Here is a 13,395-nt window from a genome sequence, read left to right as displayed (position 1 = left end):
GGGAAACCTTCATCAATTATCAAGACCAAGGTGATAATAGATTATCAAGTTGTTCTCTGTTACAGCTACTGTAGCTGACTATAACCACTGGAAAACACAGGCAAGGACTCAAATGCACGACTCACAGGCAAGATCTTGAATTAAAAATAGTCTTTATTTTCAGAAAGTTTGGTTCACAGGTAATAGTCAGAAGATGGCCATATAATCCAGAAAGAGTAAAGCTAATCCCAGAATGCATTTCACACCGGCCGGCAGCTGGGATTTAAAAAAATACTTTTTCAGGCGAGAAAGTAACCATGTATATTCCCCAAATGTTATTTTTTCCCACTTCTGTTCGCTAGCTATGTTACATTGCTTAGATACCTTCACTGCGGGGTCTACTGCAGGGTCACTACGTCGGAACATAATAGCTAAACAAGTTGTAAAATGATTTGGGGCCAATATCTTTAGCTAGCTAAAGTAACTAGCTTACTATATTGTTGTTTTAGCAGTTGGTAAAAGAACAGGATTCAAATAAATATATATGAGCAATAACATATAGTGGGCTTGCTACAGCAAGCACAATACAAACCAACTTGTTCTGTCTGAAGCTACAATATTGGGACCATTCGTGACTGGGCTACAGGCAAATACGATGCGAATGTGTGTGTATGTGTAAGACACAAATAAACTTGGATTTTATGCATTTCAAGTGGCATCTTTGTAATCATGACGACATAGTCATGTCTAAGAATGCATTTCACCATGTAAATTCCCCAAATAGTGAAAATACCACCACTCATCCATGATCAGACTTAGCTGAGGTGCTGCAGCTGAAGAGTATCGAATAGAGTGCAAAAAAGCAGCATCTGCACACTCAAATCTTCTGTGTAAACAATGTTTATTACAAGCTTTCGGTCTCCAGGCTCTCGGACCATGTAAACAACAGCTTTATAACGAGTTTGTATGACTCAGTTTGATGAGACTGAAGAGATGAGCAATGCATTTTGGGGAAGTTGAGTGGAAATAGTATGGTCTCCTCTCGACACATACACAGAGATTCATAATAATCTAGTATGCATACTAGATTTCTCTAGTTTCACATACTAAAAAAAATGGTTTTCACCAGGTACGAGGAGGAAGAAGGGCTTTGATAGTTGTTGTTTTCACAGATTATTTGTTTATTTACATGATCTGTTTTCTATTGTTGGTCAATATGTAAATATGTAAATAAATGTGATTTAATTTAAAATATATATATTATATTTATATTGAAGTCAACTGCTGTTTATTAATTATTAATCTCTGTTTATTGGAGAAGGGGTAGGATTAAATAAGCTTATGCTTCTTCCTACTCCTTTTCGGACATGTGAAGTAAATAGTGTTTTTTGTTTTGTTTTTTGTTTTGTTTAGTTTTTTCTTGTTTTTGTTTTGTTTTGTTTTTTTCTTGTTTTTGTTTTGTCTTTTGTTGTTATAACTATTTCTCTCTGCACATGTTCGAAATAAATGCTTTCATTCATTCATTCATTCATACTATACAGTGTGAATGCACTGCATAGGCCTACTCGAAATCTACGTCATGCCATTTCGAACACAGCCTAGGAATGCAAACACTAGGAAATCGCTAGCACATAAAGAGACAAAGGTACAATGATGTACTGGCAACGAGACAGGGGAAACACACAGGCTGTGTTTGAAATTGTACACACACACACACACACACACACACACACACACACACACACACACACACACACACACACACACACACACACACACACACACACGTTCGCCTAGTATTTGACTGCCTGTAGCCCAGTCACGAATGGTCCCAGTATTCTAGCTTCAGACGGAACAAGTTGGTTTGTATTGTGCTTGCTCATATATATTTATTTTAATCCTGTTCTTTTGCCAACTGCTAAGACAACAATATAGTAAGCTAGTTACTTGATCTAGCTAAAGATATTGGCCCCCATATAATTTTACAACTTCTTTAGCTATTATGTTCGCAGTGTTCACAATGAATTGATTGATTCTAATCATTTTAATTTGTATTTCTGTCTATTTTTTTCAGAGACAAAATCACCCTCAGCTAAGTTCGCCGGGTAAGACATTCAGGGCAGTTTTTGTTGTTTACAATAATACAGTAGTTCCTCAATTGTTTGGTTGATGTGTAATCATGTCAGTTTGAGCGAATCTATATAACGTTAATGACAAAGCCCACTCAAGTTAAGTTTAATCTGTTACAGTTGCAAGCCTGTGCAGTTTGGCCTCAGAAGGAGGGCAGGTCTAAAAGAGCTGGAGACTGAGAGTGGAGACCTGCCGCCTTGGCTCAACCTGCTTTTGGATGAGAGCTGTAAGTACACAGGACAGTATAAAGAAACCAGGGACAAGATAATGATTCTTACAGTACACATGCACACACACACCCCCACACACACGCACGCACGCACACGCACACACACACACACACACACACACACACACACACACACACACACACACACACACACACACACACACACACATCAACATCCACATCCACATCCAGTACATACAAAAGCTGTAGTCACCAACCACCAGTTGGAAAGTAGTAAAACTAGCTTGGGTCTGAAAGTGAGACTGAACAAACACCAACATCTACTATATTATCTCCTTCCTGCAGTTGCATATGAGAAGAATCCTCAAAAGTGAGTACAAGTGCCTACTGGCACTCATGCTATCATAATGTGTAAACAATAGGATGAAACTGGCTTGGTCATACTGTAAATGACACAGTAAGATATCAATTAAATTTGTAAGTGTTGATACAACCGTAAAGTACTGTATACATTTTTCAGGCCAAAGAATAGACATGATATGTTGGAGAGAGTCAGGAGAGAGTTCATGGATGTCCAGAGTTCTATGAACAACCAGATGGCAACAGACATTTTTGAGAAGAAAATGTAGGTGATTCCAGACAGTGTGGAATTGTTTTTCGACTACAACATCAATGCAAAGGAAACACATCCTCTGATATCAAAGCAGCTGGTGAGATGTAGAACTTCTGTTTTATTCAGGCACAGGGAGGAAAGGATGCAAACTCTACTGGACGCGCTAATGTCCTCTAGAAAAGAGACAGGTCTGCCAATGCTGCAATCCTCTCTGCATGAACTCAGGGAACCAAAGTCCTCATCTGTGTTTTGGTGAGTTCCTGCAGTGTTAATGACACTGTAGTGATGTTTGTGGCACTTCTATTAAAGGGAAACTCAATGTGTAAAAGAAAAAATGTTCTTTAAGGTATGAGATCCTAAAGAGAGATACCTCAGAACTAGCTGATGACAAGAACTCAGAGTACTGGACAATCCTGCAAAAAATAGGCCAATTCCACAACTTCTCAAACAAGAAGTTGCCCTACTCAAAGGTATCTGAAGTCTGTGATTTCATATCAATGACAAATTGGTGTAATTTGTGAATCATGATATGACTGAGAAAAATAAGTAGATTCATTGTTTTCATTGCAAAATTAAAGAATTAATGGTAGTGCATAGTTTTCAAATTATGTGTTTCCCCCAAACTAATTACCTGTCTTTTTTACAGGAGAAGTTCTGTCTCCTAGTTCTCTCAATTCCATCCAATCAGCTTCTACGACAAGCCATGCAGGACGCTCTGATGTTCCTCACGGAAAATGTCCTCCTGCTCTTACCCCAACAACTCAAGCACTGGTTCCAGTACCTGAAACTGCCCTTCTACGATGCCTCCGTCTAAATCTACAACTCAAGTTATTCACAGAATGTTCAATGGAATTGTTTTTTTTCAAGAATTGTTTTTTCTTTATATTAACATTAGATTTGGTGATATCATTACTCTGTAATTGTCATACTGATTCTGTTATACTAGTTAGGTAGGAAGAAACCGTGCCGTGTCAACAATAATCAATCAGCTGGCAATAAGACATGTGGTGTCTTATCTATTTTTCTAAACAGAATTTAAGAAATGACTAAATAAATGCACATTCAATAGCCTATGTTTATTTAGTAGTGTAGAATATAGATTTTACTGAAAGAGAGAACATGGAAATGTTCCATTCATTATCCAAGATGCAACACAAGAGGGCAATGTTTGACCATTTTAACATGTTTGACCGAAGTTTGATAGGCTTTCCACTCAAATGCTGTGTTTTAAGAGATAGCCAAAGACACCAAATAAACCATTACTCTGAGAGAAGCTTCAACAGAGACCTTCTTTATTTTCTCCTCCAAAATGCATACATCTCTTAAAAATATTCATGTCAAAATATCAATTCCTTTGAGATATATTAGCATTTAGCCTCTACAGTGTTTTATGTACAATATCTGCATTGAAATCTGTAGTGGTATAACATCATTCTGCATTACTGTAAATTCAAACAAAATATGAAGACTATACCAGCATAGTCAACATCAAATATCATCTTCCATACAGCTCTAAGAAAGAACAGACTAAGAAAAATAATACTGAAATTACAACATATTTCACTGAACTGATTACCAATCTTATGGATTGATTGAACTTATGATGGCATCTTATCCAGAGTAAACACCCAATTCATCCTCAAGTGAGCTGCAAGACTGTAGAGGCATTACTGCTAAGTTTAGGTTTGTTTATGTGTATGAAATATAATGGATCAAAGGCATGCATTATACATACAATACAACTGGATACTAGTAAAACATGTTGCATCAATGTAAGTAAAATACTGTAATTCCTTCTATTTAATGAGTCAGGTACTACATTTGAACCAAATAATCGAGCTGATCTGAGCACTCATCAAATGAGAACGAAAACAAATGACACTTCTCATAATGCTCAATAACATTCTCTAGTACACAGTTGATAAAACAAAATGTTAAGTGCTGGGGTTTTATCGAAGAAAAAAGTGAACATTTGTAAATTCAACAATAACCCTTAAAAAATAATGTCATAAGAATACGAGAGGATCAGTCCAGCAAATCCTCATAAAGCAATTTACACATTACACATATCACAACCAATGGTTGATTTGAGAACAGCAATTGGTTTCACACATTTGTGACATACAGCATTCTCAAACACAATATTTAGATAAGTGACTTATGATTTCAAATAACTGAAAGCATCAATGTGTCCTGTAAAATAAATAATACATGAACAGCATCTAAGAATTCAGAGATCTTTGTCACACAGTGATAGTAATTATTGTATACAAATCCTTGCCAATCTTTATAAATTCAATTATGATTCAGCCTTAAATTTAGCAAAATACTATTTGTGTACTGTACAGCACTCTTTGGAACAAAACTGTGTTGTAGTGGTACAATATTTTATAATGTAAAAGTGATTTACATGTCTCCCATTCTGTATGTAATCAGAAGCAAAAAGTTATATGTGTCTCCCATATACGGTAGTGCATAGTGGCGACAAGTGGTTTCACCATTAAGATGAGTGGAGTAGAGTTTGGCACTTTGATATTACCAGTGACAGTAGTAGGGCAATTTGGAAGAGGGCAGTAGTGGTTCTTATCATTAGAGAAACACAGGATCTGAGAGGATTTGTGAAGTCAGGTTCTGAAAAAGAAGGACAAGGAAAATCTCTTATGATGCAAGGAAAGTTATTGTTGCACTCTTCAAGTATAACTTCTCACACATCTCAGGCATCAATGGACTACCTGAAGGAGTGGCGGAAATGGACACTCCTACGCTTCAGCTTCTCTGGGTTGTGGGATGCCATGTGAGAGAACTCTCGGAAGATGTCAACATAGGTGGCATCTCCTGAAAAGGATGGAACAGAACATTATGGTAAATAATTGCATTGAAAATACTGTTGGTATACTGTATATTGTGAATATATTGTGGGTAATTCATATATAGTCATCGTTCATCCATTGCACAATGATACAGGTTGTTCTGTAGTGTTTTTGCACTTAGGCCTATCATTAAAAAGTGATGGGAAAGATAAAGGAGATAATAATAATAAGTAGGAGGATTTCTAGTTAGCGTCTTTTGAATGTGATAAAACCAGATTTTCTTTCAAGAGGAGAGGAGCAGAGGAGAGACAGAGGAGCCTAAATGACAGAGGAGCCCACACCAGCAGAGGGACAAACACAGACTGAGGCACCATGACACATTTCTATTTCCCAAATTCTCCAGCTTTACTTTTCAGGTGACCATAGCAACAGCTGAATCTATGGATACAACAGAGGCAGTTGAACTCCTTTTCAATCCCTTGGGAGTTTCTCAGGCTTGACTAATTAAAAAAGAGGAACCAGCATTCCAGTCTTCCTGTGTGTTATCATGGGCCTATGACCATGTCCACTACAGGGACCTATTCACATGCCGTAGGCTGCTGAGAAACAGAATAGCTTTCAGGTTGTTCTGTGAGACAAATAGACTTGAAAATAAGAAAATGTTTATTTCTGTACTGGAACATGCTGGTTCTTCTGACTATATAAATCAGTGTGGTTTTTCCCTCAGTATATTCTTCAGTCATGATAGCTATAGGGCACACTTGGTTTTATCCTCATATATAAATATATAAATCCATAACTCTGAACTGAATGTCAGGGGACTAAATGAATCTGTTATGACTAGAAATATTAAGAGGTTCAGTGGTTGACTCATAAATAATTGCACTGCCAGTTAATGCAGTTAGTTGTAGAGACAAGACAGAAGGGTGAAACCAACAGTGTTTTAAAAAGAGCAGAAGAAATTAAGCAAGAAGCAGAGAGAGAGAGAAAGGATTTTTCATCTTCCATTTATTTTCAGATTGTTTGTCATTGTTAGAAGACATTAGGAAAAGGAAATGAAGAAAAGTAGATTCAAACCAAAATAGCAGTCAGTGTAAGTTGCACAGGGTTAATCAGCGACACACGTTCTTTAGCAGGAGAAATTGTACAGATTATTACAGGCAACAACTGAAGTGAAAAATACAGGAAAGTTCAAAGTTGTTAGAATGTTAGAAGCAAGCAGTTGAATTGTTAATAGCTTTTAGCATATTTACAGCAGTCATCTAATAGGGCCAAATACCTATCCACTGATCCAGACACACTGCATTGTACAAGACATACTCCTTCACTTGCTTGATGCAAATAATAGTTTGCATTGTTTGGTCACATCTATTTCCAAATCTTCCACTGAGTCTAATACAGTCTGCTTCTTCTATACACTACTGGAGTGGTTGGCCTACTATTTAGCCATCTGTGCACCAGGCCACAACATTATGTCACTACACAACAGAGGTATTGAAACACTGGTATAAAAGTGATGTATATTTCTACAACAGTCATTTTAACAAACGTATTAGAAGAAAGTGCTGGAACGTTTCAATGACAAGCATGACATATAGCTGAGGATGATCTCTGCGGTTTCTATGTCCAACACTGTCCTAAAAAAAAACTTTCAACGCTCAAGAGACCTCTCATATCAACCAGTTGAATTAGTCATATCTACAAAGAGACTGTTCCTGCATCATTCTATTCAACAGTTTCCCTTTCCCAGTGAATAGAGAAACACTGGCACAAGAATCTGCCTCTTATTCTCTCCCCCAAAAAACACCTCAACAACTGCCTGTGGTCTTTGGCTTCAAGTAAACTCAAGCAACCCATGATAACGCCAAAAAAGAACGATTACGTCGGCAAGTACAACTAATTAGATTTTCTCATTAAGACAATTTTTAGCTTTGGAAAGCATGTTCAAACATGCAGGAAGTAAGGTCAGTTACAAAGCTACACCATTGTTCAGCATCAAGGGGAACATGGCTGATGTGATTACATGGGGATTAGAACGGATTCAACTTGGATGAATCATTTAGCAGTGCCATGTAGCAAATATTTTTAACTGTAAATTTAGAAAGAGCACAGCAAAGGCCTGAAAACATCACACATCATCTGACAGAACGGTTCATCTGACAGAACGGTTCATCTGACAGAACGGTAGTTTCTAGATACTGTAGCTACAGTATTAATAGAGGGGTTTAGGTCATCCTCTGATTACACGCACACACACACACACACACACGCACACACACACACACACCATGTGTACATAAGCCATGCTCACACACAGCGGGAATTAATAATCCAGGCAAGCTAAATGCAACATGAAATGTTTGCATGGGCTAATATCCCTTTTGCTTTGAGACAAGTAAAGTCCATGGAAGTCAATGAAAACTATATACGTCACAAGGGATCCAATATATCTGCTTCAGTTTCTGTCTGACCAAAGACCACAGATGCAACCTCTGGAATGCCATCCTAGACACAGTTGTCATATTTGGCAGCACATTATAAGGTTATTAACATCTTACAATAGTGTATATAAACATATTCCCATACACAGAATAATTAAGTAAACAAAACCAACAGGGCTTTAAAAGACCTGGGCAACAGTAACCCATGCACATTTGACGAATAAACCATGAACAAATCTTATATAGTCATAATACATCAGATACGATAAAACAATGTTTTCAACAAACATTTCAACATATACGAATACTATAAGTAATACATGTTAGTTTTATTAATGTCCAGCAATTATCGCAGTTTGTACAGTATGTAAAGTCCTGGTAGTTTTAAATTATCAAATTGTGAAGTTGTGGATGTCTCTCTCTCAAGAATAGACATGAAGGTACAGTAATTACAGTATTAATTGGCCTTATGTGTGTGAGTGCTCAAGAAATAAATCTAACAATATATCCAGTTTAAAAAAATACCATCTGCATTGTATTGTTAAACATAATACAAAAAATACAGAGTATCTGTACTTAAATAATCATTGCACTATTGCTCTGGGCATTTCATCATAAATTAAGATAAAAAAAACAACAACATTTGAAACCTAAGATACTAAATGAAATGACCAAAAAGTAACAAAACTAAATTAAAATCATTGTTGGTAGGAAAAGTGCATAATTTTGCTTTAAAGTATGTTAAAGCTTGAAATAGTCTCAATCAAGACGAGTACACATTAATAATATATAATCCATATATATAATTAACTCAATCACAGTTATAACTTTGCTTCATTGTTAGCTAACCCTTCCAATTGCCAAAATTGTATTTGTAATTGCAGACCCCTTTTCACACAACATGCGTGTATGAAAGAACCACCCCATGCCACAACAACACTGCTTGATCAGAATTCATCTTGTAATAACTGCCCTGACCGATACAATGATGACTTGCATGCCTTAAAAAAAGGAAGGTATTGAACGACGTCTGTTTGTGTATACCCTGGACTAGCTGTTTTGGTATTCATACATGGGCAGGTACTGTATGTTGATAGTGATTGAGAATACATCTGAATCTACATGACCTCATAAGTCTTTGGTTTGGAGCAAAATACACCACTTTGGGAACCCCAAACACCCCCCCCCAATCCAAATACCAAATGAATGAGTACATCTCTGATTAAGAGCAGATGGATTACTATACTGGCTACAGTGTAGTACAATACAAGTGGTTTTGTATGAACCTAAGATGTTGTTCATAAAGTTGGTCCCTAATACTGTACATTTATGGCAGATGATCTTAATGTAGGTCTCCTGATTGAGGCAAGACCTCCATGTGCACCATCAGCAGAGTGAGCTAACCCTGTTGTAGTCAGTATAACAAGAGACCAGTAAGACATCACCTATCTGGATTGTGTGATTCCCACCTCCCCTGTACGTTTGAGAAATGACATCACCAACAACCTGGTGAGAAAATTAAGACACCTGTGTCTTATGCCTGTGTCCATGCATACGGATTAAAAGAAAACTTGGGATTTGGCCATTATCAGTCCAAGTCAACAGTGCAGTTTGACATCATTAGAGTTAACACTGAGAGCTTATACTGTGGATGGGCCTGAGGGGGTGGCTGTAGGCCCCTGTAGAAGCTGGCTAGGCCCTGTCTGTCTGAATGATGTGTATCTGCTACGTTGTCTAGAGCGCCAGGTAGAGCAATCCTGCGTTTTAGAGAAGAAGCCAACAAACTGAGGGTGTCTATCTCATGGAGAATCTAATGGAACATTTCTTTAGGATGCCATTCCTGCACTAGATTCTAAACATGTCGGTCCGGCCACAGTCTACTGGCTTCCCCTCCAACCACCACCAGGGGGCCGGGCGGATTGGATATGCGGAACTCTAGCACTCTTGAGACATGATGTTGAGACAGATAAACTCCTGTATGCATCTCTTATACTGCTGCTCTGTAGGGCTACTGCTGGGGTATTGACCTGGCTGGCCGAACGGGCCCTCCGACTCCCGCATCTCTTCATTCATCCGGGCCAGACGCAACCTGGGGGGGCAGAAACGACAATGTTAGATTGATCCCCGAAAGTGAGAAGCGGTCATCATAGGTGTATGTGAGGGTAATGAGGCAGGTCATGAGCTCAGGAAAAAAAACTCCTAGCTCTGTTAATGTGATAAAGGTAACGTGACGATGTGTGTGTGTGTGTGTGTGTGTGTGTGTGTGTGTGTGTGTGTCTGTGTGTTGTTGTCAAACGTACAAGGTGACGATGTCTGCGTTGGCCGCCTGTACGGCGATACTCAGAGGGTCGTGGCCGTCCTCATCCCCATCGTTCTGAGTGGCCCCTCTCTTCAGGAATAAACACACCTGCCTGGAGACCGCAGAGAGACAACACAGAGACAGAGTTGAAAACATCCCATATCAACAACATGAACTAACGTTGTTGTACTCAGCAACATTATTGAGGGCAGAGCAGGGGACAGTCAAATAACTGAATGAGAGGCTGCTTTCCATGCTACACATTTTGGCCATAAAGCATACTTTATAAGATGTTCCATCGCGGTTGAAAAGCACATTCTCAGCATCCCGTGACAGCAGAGGGAGGAGAGGAGGACTGTAACTCACCCAGTGTGTCCCAGATATGTGGCGTGATGTAGCGGCCCCCTCCCTCGTGCGTCTCTTTGGTTGACATCAGCCGCATTCTGGAGGAGGAACTCACACGCTATCAACGAGCCCTGGAACACAGAAAGCGACTCGCATTTATTAACACAAACAATCACGGAGGAACCATGACACGGGCGGCCATACGGCCAAGCTCCACCATGGCCATCGAGCGTTGCGTCAAATGTGCGTTGCGTCCGAAATTGGGATCAAATGCATTGTAATCAATGAAAGGTGCTCCACTTGCTGCGTTGCGTCAGCGTTGCGTTGCGTCCGATGGCTGCGTCAAAAGTAGACATTCAAAAAAGTTTTATTTTTGACGGTGGACGCAGACGTCACAATGAGACCAATTGTATGTGGGTAAATTTGATTTACAAAAAATGACAGTGGAGCTAGAGTAGAACGTTGACGTTGACGCAACGCAGTAGGTGACGCTTGGACAACGGGAAGTTGACGCAACGCCGATGGCGAGTTGACGCAACGCAGCAGGTGGAGCTTGGCCGTTAGCCAGCATAGCGGGACCACATCACATTACAGTACGCACCACAGTGCATGACTCACCCCTATCACAGCCTGTATGAGTGGACTCTTGCCATCGTCCTCCTCGTTGACAGAGTTGACGTCAGCGCCGTGGGCCAGGGCCTCAGCCATGATGGGCAGGTTGCGTGCCTTGGAGGCCTTGTAGAGCAGGGCTCCGGGGTGAAGCTCTCGTACATCCTCCGGGTCCGACGTCTCTGATGGCTCCGGCTCCAGCTCAGCCTCGCCACTCGAGTCCTCTGACACCTCGCACTCTGCAGAGAGAGAGAGAGAGAGGGAGAGAGGGAGGGAGAGAAAGAGAGAAAGAGAGAGAGAGAGAGAGAGAGAGAGCAGGGGTTACAACATCACAGAAACAACCAATAGAAGCAACTAGGGTGAATGACATCCAGAATGAATGTCCCTTTTTTAAAATATATATAAAGATGTCATTTCAATACGAAAAAACGATGGCTGAAACGTATCTTGTTTCAAATCCACATGGTTGGATTTTGGACTAAGCCCACAAGCCCAACAATAACTGTATGTAACTGTACATTATATGTCATTCTTCTCACCCTCCTCTGTGACGCTGTTCACCACTGAGCCAAACACCAGGATGTCAGTACTGCCATCGGTGCTGCCTCCCAGCCCGCTGTCACTGCTCAGACCTGCAGGACCAGGAAACACAAAGACACAGGACATGTTAGTCAATGCTGCTGCTGCTGCTGCTAGCTTTACACACCAGGCTACACTTTACCTTACTCTACAGATACATGTGTAATACTGTAAGTAAAGCTGTAATTACTCAAGCAACAACATTGCTTTAATGTTGTAATGACATAGTTATGGGTTAGGGTTATATCCAAGAGTATCTGTGTAGTAGAGGTGAGGGTAAACTTACTACGAGGCCCTGATCCTGTGTCAAAGTAGGAGAAGAGAGAGTCCAGCTCATCTGGGCAGAACAGGGAGTCCCGTCGGAATTTCCTCTCTAGAGCAGCAGCCGCTGTGAAGCATTAATTAAATTAATTAATTTTGCCATTTAGCAGACGCTTTTAATCCAAAGCGACTTACAATTACGAATTACAGGGACATTCCCCCTGGAGTAACTGAGGGCTAAGTGCCTTACTCAAGGGCACACTAGTAGTGGTGTGGTTTCAGGCGGGATTTTGAACTCACAACCTTCCGATCACAAGTCCAACTCACTATCCACTAGACCACTAGAAGCACACACACACACACACACACACACACACACACACACACACACTATAATATAATAATATAATTTACACATTTTGCATTCAACGGTCTAATTTGGACCTGAGTATTAGTCAGGAGAAGAGCGGTCCTGTACCTGAGGAGAGGGTGGCCGGGGAGGCACTCCCAGGCTCCTGTCGGTATCTCCTCCGGGTCTTGGGCACGGTGGTGGAGCTGTTGTGTCTCCGGCATTTCTTCACACTCCACCGGCGCTCCGACTTCCTCCCGCCGTTCACCAGCACTTCCGTGGAGCCAAGCTTCTTCAGGAACTTCTTCTCCACATACTTGGCTCTGATCCACGTCTCCTTCTCCTGTCTGCAGAGGAGAACAGGAAATTAACACTTAACATTATCATTATCCATTATATTTTCTCAACCAGGTATTCTTTTGCTTTTGTTTTTCTTTATGTTACATTTGATGCACACACAAATAAATAAACAATAAACAATGAACTGACCAGGTCAAAACCCCTACTGTAGCCATAAGCATCAGATGACATTCCCCATCTCATGGTCTGGCTGAGTTAGCTCTTACCTGGAACTGGAGGGCCCTGGTTTCTTCAGACCCAGCTCCTGACATGCTCCCTCATAGATGTGGTTGATGACACTGTTTCCAAGCTCACACATTAACTACAAACACAGACACGGAGAGGAAATATTGAATCTAAGGGGGTTGCCATGAAAATGTCACCTTTCTTCGATGTTAAATGTTTTGAGCATTGTGTGAACTCTAAACGAGGAGAGATGTAGGATGATTGT

At 40.2% G+C, this 13,395-nt stretch overlaps 1 protein-coding gene across 1 annotated transcript in view; it reads right to left on the bottom strand.

Moving 5' to 3' along the window:
* Positions 1–5,430: 5,430 nt before the first annotated feature.
* Positions 5,431–13,395, bottom strand: part of LOC308160174 (arf-GAP with coiled-coil, ANK repeat and PH domain-containing protein 3-like) — a gene marked incomplete at its 5' end in the record, with an annotated part of 56,273 nt that continues 48,308 nt past the window's right edge. The window contains 10 exons of the mRNA XM_080534069.1: positions 5,431–5,543; positions 5,645–5,747; positions 10,191–10,252; positions 10,464–10,574; positions 10,829–10,938; positions 11,426–11,655; positions 11,956–12,048; positions 12,282–12,383; positions 12,735–12,952; positions 13,172–13,266. Coding sequence (XP_080390195.1) covers positions 5,537–5,543; positions 5,645–5,747; positions 10,191–10,252; positions 10,464–10,574; positions 10,829–10,938; positions 11,426–11,655; positions 11,956–12,048; positions 12,282–12,383; positions 12,735–12,952; positions 13,172–13,266 — 1,131 coding nt within the window. The 3' untranslated portion in view covers positions 5,431–5,536. The remainder of the gene's footprint in view (positions 5,544–5,644; positions 5,748–10,190; positions 10,253–10,463; positions 10,575–10,828; positions 10,939–11,425; positions 11,656–11,955; positions 12,049–12,281; positions 12,384–12,734; positions 12,953–13,171; positions 13,267–13,395) is intronic.

This window comes from Nansenia antarctica (assembly GCF_963989245.1).
Source record: "Nansenia antarctica genome assembly, chromosome: 6".
In the NCBI taxonomy this organism is placed as follows: Eukaryota; Metazoa; Chordata; class Actinopteri; order Argentiniformes; family Microstomatidae; genus Nansenia; species Nansenia antarctica.
The sequence above is the reverse complement of the archived record's forward strand: the minus strand, read 5'-3'. Positions and strand labels throughout refer to the sequence as shown.